The 20041-nt window shown below is 37.8% G+C and overlaps 1 protein-coding gene across 4 annotated transcripts in view; it reads right to left on the bottom strand.

Moving 5' to 3' along the window:
- Positions 1-20041, bottom strand: part of LOC126812342 (uncharacterized) — a 68284-nt gene that overhangs the window by 13955 nt on the left and 34288 nt on the right. For 2 of the 4 annotated variants that reach the window (XM_050538699.1, XM_050538698.2), the window contains exons 11-22: positions 16319-16468; positions 15751-15873; positions 15332-15463; positions 13648-13773; positions 11929-12051; positions 11160-11285; positions 10228-10344; positions 9639-9755; positions 8244-8357; positions 6784-6903; positions 5688-5825; positions 3452-3574 (exon numbers count right to left, since the gene is read on the bottom strand). In XM_050538699.1, the coding sequence (XP_050394656.1) occupies positions 3452-3574; positions 5688-5825; positions 6784-6903; positions 8244-8357; positions 9639-9755; positions 10228-10344; positions 11160-11285; positions 11929-12051; positions 13648-13773; positions 15332-15463; positions 15751-15873; positions 16319-16468 (1509 nt within the window). The remainder of the gene's footprint in view (positions 1-3451; positions 3575-5687; positions 5826-6783; positions 6904-8243; positions 8358-9638; positions 9756-10227; positions 10345-11159; positions 11286-11928; positions 12052-13647; positions 13774-15331; positions 15464-15750; positions 15874-16318; positions 16469-20041) is intronic. The other 2 variants (XM_056098444.1, XM_056098446.1) reach the window with 2 other exon arrangements.

Here is a 20041-nt window from a genome sequence, read left to right as displayed (position 1 = left end):
TTAAAATATTATCAGCCATAAGCTGGATATCTTTATCAACTGCATCAAATAGAAATGGGTGTTTCATCATCTGTCATTTAGCAATGTAATTTTTTTATTGTTATTTATATTGCTTGTACATCATTGTCCATACCTTTAAGACTGGGGTAAAGGTAGGACAACTTTAGCCCAACATTTCGATCTATTCAGTTCTCGAGAAAAGACTTGTTTACAGACCATTTTGGTATTTTATAAAACCCCACTCAAAAACTCAATAATCATTAAGTTCAAGGAGTCTGCCCAACCATTTCCTGTTTCACTACTATTGCTTTACATCAGCAGATTTAAAGAACCGTTCATACCAGACGAATAATGGAAAATCGTTCACAAGAGGCAATTAGCCGTGAGCTATGACCAAAACGACTTAATTTAAATATATAGAAATTAATGAATCAAATGCGATCGCTGTACCCGCGCTCAGTATAAACGGCCCATTAATATTAAGCAATAAGTACAACTCTCTTATATTTTGTCAACGAAATAAAGTCAGTGTCTCAAGTATATCTATATAAATAACCGGAAACATGGACACGGGATTGTAAGATTCCCTTATTGCCATCAAATATAGTGTTTACAAGTGACCAAAGACAAACAAGAAAGGAGACTTTCCCCCACAAAACGCGTTAGAAATTTACTATCCAAAATTGTGAAATTTGATAGGATTCTTCCTTATAACCTGATCAACAGTCGAATCGAATTTTGGAAACCCTAACCAAGAACCGTGAACTTATCTAGTTTTCAAAATTAGAGAGAGGGAGAGAGAGATGGGGTTTAACGCCCACTCGACACAAACTAGGTCATTTCTGGACTAACATATGGTTCAATTTTATTTCCATAATTTGCTTCCGCATAGGGGTCTTTAGCAGTGGGAGGAAACCGGAGGACCCGGAGAAAACCCACGACGTTGGACAGACGACCCTACTCCTTGTCACGTACAACCGGGGATTCGAAACCACACCAGTTGACTCAATGACAGACTTTATGATACAGCGCGCACGTGCTAACCATTCCGCCATCAAACCCCCTTCAAAATGAGAGAGTAATACTTAATATACAAAGCTACCAATGATTTACAAGCTACCTCCAATATTTTCTGTGGGTTTTCTGATGTTGTTTATATATTTTGCCAAACAACTTACTACATTCAAACACAAATCATAGTAAATACCATGTTTTATCTGAGATGAACGACACGAGAAACAAATTGTTCAATTAAATATCGTGCAAGCTGCCAAATTCTTAATGGTCACCTCGGTCAGAGTTTTGGGAATGATTTTGCATGGATACATACTAGAACAGTTTGTTTCTGGTAATTCAAGAGCATATAAAATAATAGCTAATTGTAAGCAACAAAATGAATATGTATTAAATAGGCACAATGGAAGATTTAGATAAAGAGCTATAATAAGTTCGAAAATAGATAATGAAAATAGGATGTATTGAAGATTTCAGTCAAATTACTTTATGTCTGAAGTTTTGACAAGAAATAACATGTGTCCGACGATTGCCAATTGACAGTTCATATTCCCGATTGTCAAGTACCATTGCAACGATAATAAAGGAAGTCTCAATTTTCAGCCCTGCAATCGGACATAACCGTTGGTGCCGTTAAATTATCGTTGAACGTAGACATGGCGGACATTGTCTAATCCACGCAATAAATAATTTATATATCATTTGAAGTCCAAAAAAAAAAAAGACTTGCAGTAGGCAGATTTAGAGATTTAGCTCTTATATTATGCCTCTTTAAATGAATAAAACTTCCAATAACAGCGAACAAAGGGGAGGAAGGAATAAAGGCTAATCTGTATACCGTTTTCAATATGAAACTTGTATTTCGAAATTTATGCTTAGAATTTTGCTAAGCCTGAGGGGATGTTTCAAAATGATTTCTAATTCAAACTTTATTTTTTTTGAATATTCAGAACGTTTATGTCTGGTTAAATCAGAATGTTATCAAATTTCCCATTTAACTGAAGAAAACGTTATCAAGTGAAACGATATACTGGTGCCTATGTAAGCGGTTATATCATGCACATATATCACAGAGACAGAAGAAGCAGTAAAAATAAAATTAAATGAAAAATAAACACAAGTCTAAGTCTGATGCCTTAATAAAACAAAATCATCAACCTTAAAAGAAAGAGATACATTTCCATTTTACAGCCATAAAGAAACCGTGCCAAATATTATCAGAATCAGTACCTTTATTTATTTTTTTAACAATATAATATACAAGTTTATTGCCATATTTGAACCAAATAATTTGTTTAAATCACTGTTAAAATTCAATACTGTTTCTTTTACAGGTTTTAAAGATTTCCCAAACTATTAGTTTGTGCAACATGCTTTTCCCCAAAAATTTTGGCGTGCAAAAAACATTTTTAAATTAATTAAATTGATCAATTAAGAGAGCTTCTGGTACTTGGAACATTTCTCTAGCATCCCATTATTATTACAGTTACAGTTAAAGGCTAAATATTTTGAGCCTCCAGACGTAAGCGATGTGTTAAATTTCCCACTAGAGCCTGGTTCTATACACTGTTCAGTACTTTGACACACTGAAAAAATATTTTGCCTTTTAAAAACATGAATACAATATTAAAACTCAATTGACACGCAAAAAAATATTCTTAAATTATGTTTTGATCCGCATTTACCAACATCGGTGATGGTGTCTCACAAGGATGTGTGTTAGAGGCTTTCTAATACCATCATAAAACAAGATTATAAGGATAACCAAATACACAGCTACCAATGGACCTCTCAGTAATGATTGTTTTTGTTGTATATTTGTATTTATGTCTTGCAGAATGATCGTTCAACTTTTTGTGCAAATCAAACAAAAAGCAGATATTATGAATATACACAGAAGGTGTTATTGTTATAAAATGTTACTAGTATTCCGGTTTAAAACAAGCAACATAGCAATCACCACAATTTTGGCTTCATCAAATATATAAATAGATCCCTTTAACTCAAGAACCTTTGGGTAAACAAGCAGCAATATACCGAAATGGAAAAAATCTTACTGGCATTCGAATCCAGTACTCATACTGGCATATTTCAGGGGTACTGTTAGATTATCTTACAAATGAAATTACATGTACCTCCAAATGACTACTCCTCGATCCTTAAAATCACTAAAAGACATGACTATGGAGAAGCTTCCGCAATATGGGAAGCGGTGTGTATACGAATATTCATTGTTGAGCCAACTGAAAAACACCTTACCAGCTGCACGCTAATTGCGACAGTATGCGCACCCCCCCCCCCCCCCACCACCTTACTAGCTGCACGCCAGTTGCGACAGGCTACGCGCTTTTCTATGTGCAAGCGCATTGTATTAAAACGTTGGTAGCTGAAAGCTTAAATTATGTATATTGCGCTGACAACATGTTATATCACTTACTGACGCTGTGTTGTGGCTGTTGTGGGGCTTGCATATCACAGGTATACCTAAGGCAGAATGGCATAGTATATTTGAGTACATGCGTATCATTAAAGCAAACTTTATCAGTATTGCTGTAGCAACCTAAAAAAAAACAAGATAATAATGAAATTATATGATGGTATATATATATATATATATATATATATATTCGATTATTGCATGTAGGGTGGACGGGGACGGACAGTAGCGGATTATCAGTGAGGCTGATGAGGCTGCAGCCACAGGCCCAAAGATTTTGTAAAAAAAATTTTTTTTAGACTTGTCTGATACGATTAAAAACGCATAGACAATGAATGTTAGGGGGGTTGGATTTAGGCCCATCGGGAATCAACATAGGCCCTGACCCGAAATTAATTAGGCCCACGCCATTTTAAATAGGCCCTATTTAAAAACTAAATAGGCCCTCCAGCAACTGCCGCCCCAGGCCTTGGTGGAGCTTAATCCGCCACTGGGGACGGAGTATGGTAGGATCGGGCACACCTAAAGAAGTTTTAAGTTCTCACGTATAGTTTGGGGGCCTCTTTATTGATCTTGAAATTACGTTGTTTTTAATGAATTAGGAAGAGTGTTAGACGCTAAATTTATTTACAGTCAGTTTTTCAAAACATTTCGCGGGTTCTGACTCGATGGTCTCCGGTCACCAGCCCGTCCATGATTGCATGCAATAATTCAATTGGTCTGGTTGTAAAACGTAAAAACATTTAATCTGTAATATTGTAATATGTAATTGTAAATATAAAAGTACATTATAGAAGTTGTCACTTGAAACAATCTTCTGATGTTTATAACTAGGATAACTACAGTATTTCTTAAAAAAATGAAATGGAATGGAGTCAGGTCTAAATATTAAGGCCACCTGCAGATTTCGTCAAGGTCGCGAGATATAAATAAGGTTAGGACACGTGATTGTTGAAGAGATTGTGGGTTAGGATAAGGGTTAGGCTAAGTCTAGGATAAGGTTTTGCGCTAGCCCTGTTTACATCTCGTGCAGACCGTAACCAAATCTACCGGTGGCCTTAATATTTAGACCTAACCATGGAATGGGGTTTAACTTCCTACCTTTCTGCACCGAAGGGGCTAATGAAGATGTACATATGCCACACAGTGTGTTAAAAGGACAATTTGCCAGGACAATGGCGCTACAACGTACTCTTATTTCGAATTTCGACCGTCAAGGGTTCTTTTACGTGCAGATAATTGGTGACTGGGAACGATAAAAGTGCGATCTAACATCAACAGAAAGTGTTTAGCTATCAATGTAACAAGACAGTGTTCACATTCTGGTTGAGGCTATCGTTTCAAGATGAAATTGAGTTAAAAAGTATGACCTATGCGAGAGACACACAAAACAACTTCACCCCCCCCCCCTTTTGGAGGTTGACCAGTCTCCTAAGAGAGGCTTAATGTTATGGAGTTTTTTTGTGTCTGCAAGATCGCAAGACCGTTACCAGCGGCCATAAAAAAATGTATTTATTATAAATTTAAACACGGAGATTAGAAGATCCAAATGACTGGGTAGCCAGAAAAGGCCAGCGTCCTTGCCGATGAACGCGTGTGATAATATCTGCTACTAATGGATGATCAAGCTGTTTTTTATTTATAGCTTGAAGGCAGGACATAGAATCAGAAAAGATAACATGCTTTAATATTGATAATGATTGAATGAACTCCAAGGAAGCAGCAGGAGGAAGATGAACAAAATGGTCTCAGATGCTGTGACGAGGCTATCCGATCACCATCTATTTGCCCAACCGGGTCTATATTGTTAGACATTGGACTTTTTAAAAGACACAGGTTTTTATTATAAATTTTATCATTTCATTTTTATATTTTAAATATGTTTTATGCATAGTTATATATTTTTGTAAATTTTACAACCCCTGTGATTTGTTTTTATATGCATATCAATTTGTTTTGTGATATAATCTAGTTATATTTGGTGCAATATAGCCCGGTTGAAGCTTACGTGCCATAAAACTTCATTTCATTCACTTCTCTGTCCTGTACGACTGACAAGGAGAAAACACGGCGGAAATTCCGAAAAAACTTCCTCAGCCAACACCTGGAGCGAACGCGAGACCTCTTGTTTATCGACCCAGTGCCTTACTCACTGAACCACCGTGTTCCGTTTTACTTCAGAATGATTAAAGTAATGCAAAATGGTGAATTAATATGCATATTTAGTAATTCTCACTTTGGGAAATTTTATCGCTTCGCATCGTTACTTGGCCATCGTCAGTGTAGGTGATATTACATATATAAGTTACACACGGATTACTGGAATCCGGATAAGTGTCGTTGGCCTTATAACATTTATTGTTATAACTGCAACCTGAAATTAAGATAAATCCAATATAATTAGAAGTAGTAAAGTCTATTTGTGAACAGAATAAAGCGCCTCCGGTATTCCATATTACCGTTAAAATGATTGCTGTGCAATAGTATAAAATTTACGGAACAGAAATAGCTATCCATTTCTCTATTCACTAGTTTCAATGCGTTGAACTAGATCTAGAGATATCGCATGAGTTAAGCACCAGCTCCAAATTTCGCCTAGATTAATACAGCGCTGTATCCATTCAGGCGCTTCTAAGCAAGGAGCGTATAACATCTACGCGTACTATAAGCTAAGCCAGCCTAACTATTTAGCGTAATCGTCATTTTGCCAGAGTGATTCTTTCTGCGCATGTCCAAAACTAGCTGTAGTCGGCCATGAGTTCAGAAGGCCAAGATAAGTCAGCTGCAGGTAGCGAGCTGGGTTATTTGCGTCGCCTTTGCGTTTACCTGGCATAGCGAGCGCCGATAATTTTAATCAAGCGACGCCCATACACACAACCCAGGTTTTGGTCAAATCCAGTCAACAGTCATCAAGAATTACTGGAAACAGCCATTCAATTAAGATGTTTTCATACCATTTACCATATTTCAACTTTGTGAGCTTACGAAAAAATAGTTTCGACCATGTGTGATATAGTCAACTGTTGAGTAACCTTCCCGGATTGTGAGTGGGACTGGATGAGCAATAACACAGCAAGTACGATAGTACTCTATGGGCCAGGAAACAAGTATGACGTCATTGCCGCCATCGAATTACAACAAGCAATGCGCAATTGTTCAAGAAACAAGCATGCAATTGATCGCTGTCAATACTACGCGCGTGTAGCTTATTTCTGGTTTGCTTATGGGGTGATATTAAAGTATGAAAGCGACCAGCAAAGAGGTACCAAATCTTTTCTTCTCGAATTGAAAAGAAAATTGTAAAGAAAACTGCAAAAATTGTAAAAATTTGCCTGCTTCAACAATGCTGATTCTGCATGAATATTCTGTTACAAAACATTTAATCTTGTTGCACGTGTAATATGGCCTGATTTCATTAGCTGCCATACATCCACCAGTCGGATCTTTACAACCTTTAAACAAAAATAATCTCCCTTAATAATTATATATATCTTTAACTTGCCTTTGGACAGAATACCTAAAGTCACGATGCGTCATTTGCATTATTCGGTAATGTAACAAATTTCCCACGACTTACTCTACGCTGATATGTACTCATATTGATTATTTAATATATAATTACGAGAACAAAATTAAAATAACAAGGCTTGAATTCAATCGGATTCAAAACAGGCCGATCAATAAATTCTCGCGGACAACAAAAGGTTGGAGGGCTTATTACATAGCGAACAGCATAGATCGATAAAATTTCAATTCCACATATCTGAACGTTATTGAACCATTTTTAGACTGGCACAGAGTCCGATCTTTCCCAATAATACAAATAGCACTAAATGACGCATCGAAACTTTATGAGGTACGATAATATTAAAAGCATGAATAGTGTTCGACTTATTTTGTATACCGGACATGCTTGCATCCAACACTTTTATTATACTTTATACTTGCAGCTATAGAACCGATAGAAATGTTGGAATATCCGCAGCAGAATATGCATTTCGAGCACATGATATCAATATTAGCGCCATCGCAAGCGGCGGCGTGCTGACACCTGACACCCCTATCCTTGCGGTGGGGTTGAAAATATTAAAGTACGGCAATTGCTACAAAGCAAACAAATTGAAAACAAGGTCATAGTCACGTTGATGTGTTTGTAGGGTCCAGTTAAGCAACTAGATAACGTAAAAGTTTAGCAAGAAAGACCAATTAAAAATCATGCGGATCACCGACGCTTAATTTTAATAAAATCATTGGATAGCACAAAATCAATTGTATTCATATATTATTATGCTTTCATTTTTCGTACACACAAATTCAACCCGTTGATGAAAAAAAAATGGCGTTCAACTGGCAGTTATAGCAGAAAGCCAGCGCTGCACTGATGACTCAAAGTGGGAATTAGGTAAATTAATATTTCAAATACATGCGGAGACTGGTCATTTGATTGAGATTTTATAAATATGATTTATCGATCATGTGCATACCAAATAAACAAATGGTATCCATTATCTCAGACGCATGTCCAGAGGATGTCGATGGGTCGACTGGACCCTTCCCTGTTCTCCTACATTCCATCGAATGAACGTGGAACAACAAACATTGCCGCCCTTTTTGGTTCACTCCACTCTAATCCTATAGATGTATGCAAGTAAATAAGCAGAAACTCAAAGCTTCTGATTCTATTAAATCCTCAGACGGCACATCATACTTGACGTTGTCGCCACCTTAGATCCCCCGCTGCTCAAATTCCTTTCCACTTTAAAATTAGCAAATAGCGCCAAAAAATATATACCTTTAGCGATCATGACAGATTTAAACATATTGTTTACATTCTGGCATTCATAAGTCTTACAACTTTCATTCCATGTACTACCTTCTGCACGACATACACCACCCCATGAGCAACCTGTATAAACAAAGCATTATGTGTTCCTCTAAAATTTATAATGTGTAAAATTATTAAGACATATTGTAAATGATAATTAGCAAGGCATTTGAACTTCCGATCTGAAAACTCTTTTTTCAAATGTCTGTTATTTCATTGATAAGGTTATAGACATATTTAATCGCTTCTCAGTATCATAACAGCAGCCTGCATTATGTAGCAAATAGTCGGCCATATTCCCCTAGGTGAAAGTGGATGGATGCATCCCTCTGTTGGAAAACAGGACAGTAAATTACAGACAGAACAAACATAAACTCCGTATTAACGCCAAAGTATTAGCTATATTTGAACATATACATATATTCCATATTCTAAGGTATATTGATGGCGTCAATAAGACAACACACGGGCTACGCGCAGCAACATTACAGTCGTCTTAAACAAACTCTTGAAAACTTTCGTTTTGACCTCGTTCCACTCTAATCCTATATGCACCTAAATGAGAATAAATATTGTCTAAGAGCTTCTGATTTTATAAAAAGACTCGGGCAATCCCCCGGGGATCTCGCCAATCTGGACGTTGTCTCCACCCGTAACCCCCTCTGCTCAAATTCATGAAGACGCCCCTGTTCTTACCTATGAAGTTTTAAAAAAGTCTGAAGAAGAAACATTGTCTGTAGGGTGTTAACGAACTCTAAATAACTTAGACCTGGTATTAAAAAGTCGGTGAAATCCGACAAGAACTGTAGCTCGTGGAATGTCAACAAGCAATGGTACACGGACGACGGAAAAAGGTAACAACATCACTGTCTGCACTAAATGTAGGGTGTATATGCGTTACTTTATGTTCGAACTGGGGAACAATCAGGTGCATATGTCCATTAGAGAAAGGTAAAATCAAGATAATTTATAATAAATGTCTATTATTATAGCAACATAAGCATTAGCGAAAAGGTCAAATAGGGATAATTTATAATAAATTCCTATTATTATAGCAATACAAGAATTAGAGAAAAGGTAAAATCGGGATAATTTATAATAAATATAAATACAAGCATTAGCGAAAACTCTAAAATCAAGATAATTTATTATAAATGGATATTATTTTAGCAATGCAAGCATTTGCGCACAACATTTTCATTTGCATTCTCCTCAAGTTGATCTGCAAAATGTAGATAAAATACATCACTTTTAATTTCTGCTCTGCTATTATAATCGTCTGAAACTAAACCATTGAAAAACAACAATCATTATGCACATCGACAGATGCATGATTTACAGAATTGAAACGAATCAACTTACCACCCTTGACAGATTCTAGCTTGATGGAATCACCATACACATTACATGTATAAGTTGTACAACCACTCGTCCAGTTTGCGTTCTGAGCTACGCAGCTTCCATCAAAGGTTCGACATTCTAAGAATTAAAGTTAGAATAATATATAAATATTTGTCATTTTCTGCTACACCTAAAAGGGGTTTTTATTGGAAGAGCAATTCCACTGTTCGCTGTGATCTTTATATTATCAGAAATCAGAAATACTTTACTATTAGCATCTTATGCTTAATTCCAGATAGTTCAGTTATTTCCCACAGTAAACGAGTGTTGGACGCTAAAACAATATGACTCATGGGAAGAAAAACTGCGACCCTGTTCATACAGTGGATGTTGGTATTCGAAGAAGCACCTCTGTGCGGACAGCTTTTCCCCGCGCATAACACACTACATGGTGTATGCCCGTCTTCATTACCCGGTTGGTTCAGAAAAGTGGAACGCTAAAACCTAACTACATTCCCGACGCTCTTCGGATTACGTTTTTAATTGTCTTTAAGGTATATAATCTTGAATGCGGACTAAAATATATTCGCACTTAGTTAAAAGAACTTACGGCCATCGATTGCTATTAATCCACATTCCTCTTCTCCTTTTCTACATTGATATATAGCGCAACCAATTGATACATTGGCACCAACATCTATACACGTTCCATTACCTACGTCACATCCTGTATTATAAAATAATACGTATTATAATATGCAGTGTCAACACAGACTCATCTGCTCTCACTTCTGTCCTGAATGAGAAAAATCAACTGTACCACATTTTCACATATTCCCCCTAATCCTTCTTCCAAATACGCTGATTGCTAACGACCTCTGCGACCATGCATATTAATGATGCTAACGACCCCTGCGACCATGCATATTAATAAAATAAACGTATAGCATGCGTTTTCCCCCAAATGACTTAGTTGCGTTGATCAGACGTTATTAATCTCTCTGGTGCAAGCTGAGGATTCGCGTAGCTTGTCGTCGGTAGTTTATTATTCATTAATTTCGTTGGTGCCACCAGTCTTCATCAGAAATCTAGGACGTTTGCCCCATTTCATTTATTTCTTTAGTGCAATGGCGCATCGCGTCTCGCGCATGACCCATTATTATGCAGGTGTAGGGTAGCTAAAAAGAAAAGTAAATTGTAAGTAAAAAAACAAAATGGCGCTTCATCGCGGAGAATGGGTCACCCGTAGTTTTCAGACGCTCATATAAAATACACCAAAGCCTGCGTTTAGCTTTACTCACGGATACCATCATTATGCCAAGAATTCAATAAGTGGCACAATCAAGAAAACTGAAAAAAAAATTCGAAAAGCAGATTTGTAAAAAAATTTCCATGCCGCTGTAGCCTTTGACATGCCTTTCGCTTATTAACCCTTTTCAGAAAAGCCATGCACGAAGATTCTGTACAGCGCCTTGCTCGTATCTTAGTACTTTCTGATTTAAGGTTCTTCCCACAGGTCCGGTCCGGATCAGAATAACATACCTGCATTCAAATACTCAACACTCCATCTAAACATAGTTGAATTACTGAAAACATCACACGTGAAGTTCGAACATCCTGAATTCCAAATCTGATCCTTGGTTCTACAGTGTCCTTGATGCATGCAACCTAGCGTTAAAATATATTATTATTATTTTACTCCTACGGAAATTTTGGAGGGGCGGGGGAGGGGTTGGGCTTAGTCGTGACCGAATAGTCTGACGTGCGCTTTAGATATAAAATCTGCCATTAAACAAGTGGCGTGGTCTAGATTCCCCACTTGAAGATGAAAAGGGGTAGGGTCGCCTGTCCAACATCATGGGTTTTCTCCGGGTCATCCCGAAATGACCTAGTTAATTTTGAGTCGAGTGTACGTTAAACCCCATTTCTCTCTCTTTCTCTCACGATTTCTAGGGAAATGATGTCATGAGGTCATATTCATATAGGCCATACAACATAGGTGCATGTGATAAGATTTCTAGGGAAATGTGTCAAATGTCATAATCTTATTTTAATCCGTTAAAACAAATCCGTTAAATATCTATTGAAGTGACTGAAGTATTGAAAAGTTTGCGTGCCACTGGAGAGCATTTTGCTCGCTTTTGTGCCGCCCACTATATCTCTTAGCAGCCACTCCTACATCGCCTTGTAAGCGCCCCCCCCCCCCTCCGTAAAAAATTAAAACAAAAATTTAAAAAGAAGTAAGTATAAATCATATAAAGCGCCGTTACATCTTTGCTCAATATTTTATGATGTGCGTGTTGGCCTTTACCTCCGCCAACAAGCGATAGTCGTCGCTGTCCAGTCCATTGGTTAATAAAACACTGGTAGTCCCAGCACTGGTTTTTCACAATAGTACCCACATCATGACAAGTTCCATTCACATCGGCGCATGCTAAAATAAAATCATTATTTGTTATCAAACATTTTATCAAATAAGTAGTAGCGCTCTGCTTAAGAAATATTTTTCATTGTGGCTGCCCAAGTAATGATTAAAATGATTTTGAATCCAATGCAAATTACAATATTGTGAAAGTTGCAACTCCAAAAGTAGGGTGACCTATGTACTCTACAGAAATACAGTCCATCGCTGATAGTTCGAGACTACCACTGAAGCGTGCACATTCGCCGTGCCGAGACCAACTTTCTGACAGTATGATACTATAAATAGCCATGGCACGTGCAATTCTCTACAAATCTATCAACTATTACAGCCGTAAAAAAAATATTGTTGACGATTTTGAATAGCAGTGAAACTAGGCTTCTTGGTTACTACAGCAGATTTAGAAATTACGTTCGTTTCATTTTTTAAATCGCTTTATCATTAACTGTACCGTTAAGAGCGGCATCTTTTGGTTTAGTACAAATAATATCTCTGAATCACTCGGGTTAGACAGGAACATGATACTAGCAGTAGTTTCATTTTACTTTTACAAGGTTCTTAAAACGATTGTTGAGCTACCTAACGTGCTTATTTCTAAATTCAATTTCTTGTTCTAGCTTTCTGTTATGTTTCGTAAAAAAAGTAGTCTTGATTATCCCGACCTGTCAATCAGACGTAGAATGGTCGATAGACTGGTTAAGCGAGACTAATTTCAAAACAAGGGCACGTAACCTATCTTTTACTCAAAAGTGTCTGGATGTTATGGACGACACTTGGAACCAGTTTTCAGTCTATTATTTATAGATGATTAATGGTCATAGCTTATTAAGTACAACATGATCGTTAATTTAGTGACTATAATTGTGTGAAACTGATTTGAGGCTTGGCATATATATAAATATTGTGGCGTAATTGTCGAGATATATGGAGATATTTATTTATGGTGGGTCACCCTACCAAAAGAAATGTCAGTCCGAAAATTTGTCAGCTTTCGACATCACCTGCAGATGATATAGAGGAATAGGTGGTCAAAACACTCTTCCCTAAAATCTTTTGATAGGTCTCTCTTTAATAGGTCTGAATTCAAGCCGAGAGATTATTTGCCATTTTTGTATCGATTAAGACATGAAAATTAGATGTTGTTGGAAAAATGCAAATGACGATCAGCTGATCTAAGCTATGGTGCCGTTACAGCTTGGGTGGCAGCATGGAGCGTACCGTACCGCGCACGCACGCCATGGCCATGTCACCAGCGGTCCCGATTTGACATTGCCCTGGACTATTTTGTGCCCCTGCAGGAACTATGCCTTTGGATGGATTCTTGGAGTGGTTTATTGAACACTCAAAAGGCACGTTTGTGCCTTAAGGAAATGCGGGTTGTTACGCTTCCAAATCGCCCTCTGTCTCCAACCTACTCTACAAGAGCCTATCGCCTACGACTGGCTCTGAATGCAAGTTTCTTAGGAAACTTCTTGTCTGCGATATTACCCTGGATGGAAGCGGACTTTAAGCTGCCATTCTGCAGAATATGGTTTATGGCATTTTTACTGTCATCGTTACACTGCTATATCTTCTTAGATTGTAGTTTCGTATTCATATTATATGTACCTTGTTTGGTTGTCTCGTGATAATACTTGATTACACTTCCGTTGTTAAACTCACGACAGACGTAATCAACACAATCATCTCTCCATACATCATTCTTGGCATAGCATTGCGTACCGTACGAACAGCCTATAATAGGGATATTCGGGTATTTTCAAAATAGTTGCAACATATCAATATTAAATGATTTTTGTACGAAAAATTTGCCGTAAAAGAGTAATAATAAGAGAAAGTTGATAGAAATTCCCGCCTCGCTGCGCGCCGTCAAATGCGAATGCAGCTGTGCTGACACTTTACTAGCTCTTAAATCATGAATCACAGACCACTTGCTTATTCGCTTTCTATCCATTGTCCATGTTTACAAACACCATACACCTCGCAGTGCTTCGTTTGATTAGAGCTAATCCCATTTAACACCGCTGTAAAGAAAGCAAATTTCTGTTCCAAATTATAAGTGGTCAATAGTCCGATTAACAACCAATAGCTAACTGCGTAACAATATCATTACGCTTTAAACAGAGTTCCATATTGGACCAATTAACCAGTGCATAGCAGAATATTGCAGAAAAACAAATTGCGTGACAAACAAGGCTATCAACACGAATACAATGTAAACAATACTGTATGGAGACGAACAATACTTTCGCCGTTTTAATACCTTAAATCACTGTCCCAAGTTTTAGGGAAGACCCCAGATTAAACGAAGGGCTATCATGTTGATGTACTTGGGATATATTTGATTGAACGGGAAGAACAGACACACTCCCTCAAAAGCTCAAGTATCAGAAGCCAATCCGGCAACGGCCATGGAGGGATTTCGCGGGCCATTGCTTCAGGAATATGACAAACATGGACCCATTTTGTTGAGTGTCTACCCACTTTACAATCAAAGTGGGAGAGATTAGTAGGAGATTGTTCAGTTAATTAAAATTTAATGAAAGGTAATACATGTATAATTAAATATATACTTTTCAAAAAAGAGTAGGGGATATTGAAATGCAAATACCTATGCAAGTTGTGATATGATAAATAGTCATGGACACTTAGACATGCTTTGAGAGTATGTTCACAGATGAAGAATGTATCGCCCCAACAGAACCACTGAGCTGCATATGCGACACACAATAGAGCCATACACGTGGGAGAGGTTCATTGGCAAATTTGACACTTCAAGGAAGGGTTGATGAAAACTGCCGCGTGCTGGTTTATCTATCCATGTTAGCATTCCTATCGGTTCTTGCATAAGATTTACTGTTTAGCGTATCTTTGCTTTAGTGTGTTAGTGTGTTCGTCGACGTCAACGTCAACCAGAATTGGCCGTGGCACTGCAAGTGGAGTGGGTCAGATTACCCCAAATCGTGATTGGACGGTTGATTAGGAGCATGCCACGACGAATTGCTGAATGTCTGAGGATTGGTGGAGCAATTACTCATTATTAAGACAAAAATCAAACACGTCCATTTTCACTTTTAACGGTGGATTTCTTTGCGAGTTTATGTTCACGTGTAGGCAATTGGCCTGTTATTAACATACACTGGTTACCTCTAATAAAAACAGCAGTGCATTTCTGCAGTTTTGTATTGTTTCTGAATATCCCCTACTTTTTTTGAAGAGTATATTTGAGTGCAAATTGATAGACTGGGATCACAAAGATTTAATTTTATTATTTTAATATAAATGTACCAACCTCCGGATAGAACAGCCATCTCATTCTTCAGCATTGAAGCATGTCGTTGACATTGTAATGTAAGACATGCTGCATCTGTAACATTATCACCTTCGGGTACACAACCACCAGTAGCGTTAGGATACGTACATCCTATAACAGACAAATGGAAAACATTACATTACAACTTGACTATTTATTGTAGTACCTCAAGCCTGAACGTGACAAGGAGTAGGGTCGTCTGCACAACCTTGTAGGGTTTCTCCAGTTCCCCCTCTCTCTTAAAGTCAATCCTGATACCTTACGTACGTTTTTCGGTTCAAAATCTCTCCCTCTCCCCCCCCTCCCTCGCTCTCTCTCTTGAGTATACCCCCTCAAAATATAATTCCATCATTTCTTTCTAATTAATTCATAAAACTGTATCTACTAAGAGATCTTACCTCCTGCTGTAACAAGGAACTTGAGTGTGTTGTCTACAAGATCTTCCTTACAGGTAACGGTGTAACATCCTATATTAACTTCCGTAGATATTGGTCGACAATTACCTGCGGTATCTTTACAACCTTTACAAGTTTTAAAACACAAAAGTATTGATTAACTCGAGCCGACAGGTTAGGAATGATCTCATAACAAGTTCGATAGTATATTGACAAGAAACCGTGCGTTGCGTAATCATTGCCATCTTAGAATTGTGACGTCATAAAGTCCGTCAATTTATGCGCAATTGCCCAAGGAACAAGCATGCCAAGTTTCGAGTCCATCGTCGCTCAGTTCCTGATCCAAAAATGCTCCATTTACACGACATAATTTAAAGGGAAACCACAGGCTTTTATTTCTTAAAACTCACTAGTGTTTTATTCAATTGGCCGTTTTCAGACAAAGCTTGGACACGAAGCGCATACTTATTACCTTGGTGCTGATATTCGCGGTAATGATCTATATACGTCAATCTGCCGAAGCCTTATATTAGGATTTTTGAATAACTTCAAACTAATTAAGCCAACTTACCGGAAGGCACGTCCTCTAATTCCCAATAATTTCTGAACATTTCTTTAGCGTCATTGTATTTTTGTCTGCAATATCTGTCAATGCATTGTTCTCCTTGGGTAATTCCAACAGAAGTATTTGTTGCCAAACAACCTCCACTGTAGGCACAAGCTGATTTGTAAAAAAGAACAGGTGTTTGTTTATTTCAAATATAACCAAACTCACACTAGTCTCCTGAAAGACTGACCTTATATTTAATATTGAAGTAAAAATAAGTTATGTAGTTCATGAACCTTATTCACAATAATTTAAATTGAAATAGTTAAAGAATACAGTCCTTTCATTGTTCAAGGACAGCGGTAATAATGACAATCGAGGCTACAGTGATTTTAAGATAAGGTTTTTCGGCTTAGACTGAAGCAATTTGATTGGAATTTCAGGGCCGGCGGAAGCAATTCTTGGTTTGGGCGGGGGGGACTACCGTCCTACTAGGACTTTAGGCGAGGGCCCTGGGGCCGCCTAGGCCCCGGAAGCTCCAGGGAATCTAGATCGTCGGAGACGCTTTCTAAGCGATATCTGGCTAGTACAATTACTCAGTATTGAAGTTTTTGTTTTTTTAATCCCTCACCATAAAAAGCAATGCAGACGGTTATTTCCTGTTATGCTGAACTGGACAAATATATGCATAATAACACCAAGGTTGTGGATACTCTAGAGGTCACAATTTTCATCCGATTTTGATGAAACTCACAATGTATGTTTATAACCCAAAGATCTCGGTTCATGTCGATATTGGCGCATATCGGACAGTAACTTCTTGGATTATGGTCTCCGATTGTACGAAAAATTACACTTTTAGCTTGTGGGCCCTCTAGAGGCCAAAAAATTTTGATTGTAAAAACCGTTCAAATGGCCGCTCCCCTTTACGCAAATAGTGTAAAAGCATATAATACCCAGGGCGACCTTCAGATGTAAACTGTGGTCGCGACTACAGTCTGAACCAGCACCCGAACGCAAATAGGCCAGACCATTGGCTATTCAATATGGCGGCGCACATGTCACTTGTTTCACTTGCTATATTTTCTGCTATTTACTCATTTTTAAAACTATATTTTTGACGATGGGGATGAAGAAATGCTTTTAAAACATTTTCTTACAAAGCTGACCCCACCCGGGTTAACTGGTAACATGGATCATTTTACAAAGTTTTTTGTCGTGGGCCTATATATTCTCTAACTTCCGGGTGTTACCATGAACCCTGAAAACGGTCCATGGCGTACATAACGCATTGGCAATTGGCAATTTTAAGATATTTTTCAGACAAATCTACACACGTGTCAGTCTTTTCAGTCATATTTGAACTATCTCGACCGTGCCCTATCAGAGATTGAACTAAATGTCATTCGCAATGACTAGAGTACGGAAATTCGTGCAACCGAAGGACGCCCTTTCGTGGACCATCTAGAGGTCACAATTTACTTCCGATTTGCGCTTATCTGGATTTGCGTAACTTTCTGGATTATGGACCCTGATTGTACGAAAACTCACGTCTTTAGCATGTGGGTCCTCTAGAGATAGCAATTTTTATCTTATTTTCAAAATCGTTCAAATATATCACCGTTATGCCATGGTTGAGTCCGAACTTCCTGAAAATTGGACCGAAACTTCCCGTCAAATGGCCGCTCCTCTTTACGCAAATAGTGTAAAAATATAATACCAAGGTTGTAACAATTTTTATCATCCAATTTCGATGAAACTTAAAACGAGTGTTTAAGTATCACTAGTTCTTGGGTGAGTTCAAGTTTGGTGCGCATCTGACCTTCCGTTCTGGAGTTATGCCAAATGCCTTTTACGCAAAATGTGAAATATGAATGAAGTTTGTGGACCTCCCAGAGGCGACAATTTTTGTCCAATTCATGAGATGAAAATTAAACTATGTGTTGAGGATCAAAAGTTCTTGGATGAGTTTCACTTTGGTACGCATGAAATCTTCCATTCTAGATTTTTAGCTCCTGCTATAGAATGGTATGAAAACTCTACCCCGTCGTGTTTTAATTAGCCAATTATGTCATAGATACAACGGAAATGAGATGGAATGAAATATTCGACTGCTCAGTAAAGTTAACTAATCGCGACCCTCGCAACTGGGAACTCTTAACCCAGGGATATTGTGACTAGTGACTAGTAGGATATTTTCTTCTGAAAGTCTACGTTCTACCTCTAGAAGCCTCATTTCTATATTAAAATCGGGTCTCTTCCAGTTACATCACTGTATCTAACTGAATAGTTACTTGCGTGCAATAACCTGGAGAAAAGAGTACTTGCGGCCAAATTATCCCACAATACTCACTTATTCTAACACCTCCCGTCGTTTTGGTTGCCAACGAGACTTTATTTGATCATTATACACCTTCCAATGTAATTAAATTGGTCATTTTACAGTGTTATTAATTACAAATGAAACCTGAAACGCTATCACTTGGCCATTATCAACTTCGTCGGACCGGAAGAAACATGAGGTCAAAGGAATTCCGTTTTGTTTTTGTTAGTAACCATGGGCATCACCCAGTCCCTTCATTAACCTATCCGTTATGCGAAATTCGCCTTGGGACTGGGTGATCCGGACAGTACCAAAAGACAACCACGCGTTGGCTTTTGAAGTTATAAAAACGGGCCACAATATTGTTGTAATGAGACGTCATCTTGTTGTTGTCTGTCTATTTGTGCTTACAAAAACAAGAAGGTATAAAGCAGAGTGACTACTCTAGATGGCACTAGACATCGTATTTTACACTGATTTTGAATATTTTAAATTTATTAGTCGGTTTCTGAAAAATTGATGAAACAAATAATGTTCAATGCCCGAAAGATCTAGATATCGGCCAAAACCTGAGACGTCCGGTTTCTGGCATATGCATTTCAAATAAAAGAGTGGACTGGCAGTCTATGCTATAATATGGGATCAGTATTCAGAAATGAAAAAGGTGGTCTTAATGTTTTACGAAATAATATGAGTTGGAATCTGATAAGGGCAAGGGTGGGGAGGACGAGGGGACTTTATTTCAGGCACTTCTATCCCCGTAAATATTATATTAATTTTTACCTGTCTGCATGAGAAATCAATTAAATTTTCCTAAGTATGTTACATACCAATGAGAGTATTCACCTGTCATTCTGAGATTCTTAATTCGCGGACAGCTATGAAAGTAAATTTTAGTTCTAGTAACAATTCGTTCAATCAAATATAAGAGCTTCCCCAGCGCTACGTCATTGACCTCATTTTGTGTTACTTCCGGTCCGACGAAGTTGATAATCGCCAAATTGTAATGATAGCTCTTTAGGTTTGATGTATAATTAATAACGCTGTACATGACCAATTTAATTACATCGAAAGCTGTATAATGATCAAATAAAGTCTCGTTGGCAATAAAAGCGACGGGAAGTGTTAGAACTAGTGAGTATTGTGAACTGATAGCAGACGAAATTTCTTCAACGAGTGAAACCAATATGGTGGGTGGTACACTTTGTTGTTATTGTAGTATATAGTCTAGTCCAGCTCTGAACGTAGGTCTCTTTACAGTCGACACTACGTCCAGGGAAGCTAGCATTGAATCAATGTCGAAGTAATGGACCGCCCCAGTCAATTTTACTGGGCAACTTTTTACCGCTAAACGGTCGCGTGGCAGTCCCTGTGAATACCTGAACAATGTAAAGGAACATCTTAGTGAGAAAATAAGACCTCGC

The sequence above is a fragment of the Patella vulgata genome, chromosome 2, assembly GCF_932274485.2.
Source record: "Patella vulgata chromosome 2, xgPatVulg1.2, whole genome shotgun sequence".
NCBI classification, from domain to species: domain Eukaryota; kingdom Metazoa; phylum Mollusca; class Gastropoda; family Patellidae; genus Patella; species Patella vulgata.
Note: the sequence above shows the minus strand (reverse complement) of the source record. Positions and strands in the feature narration are given on the sequence as shown.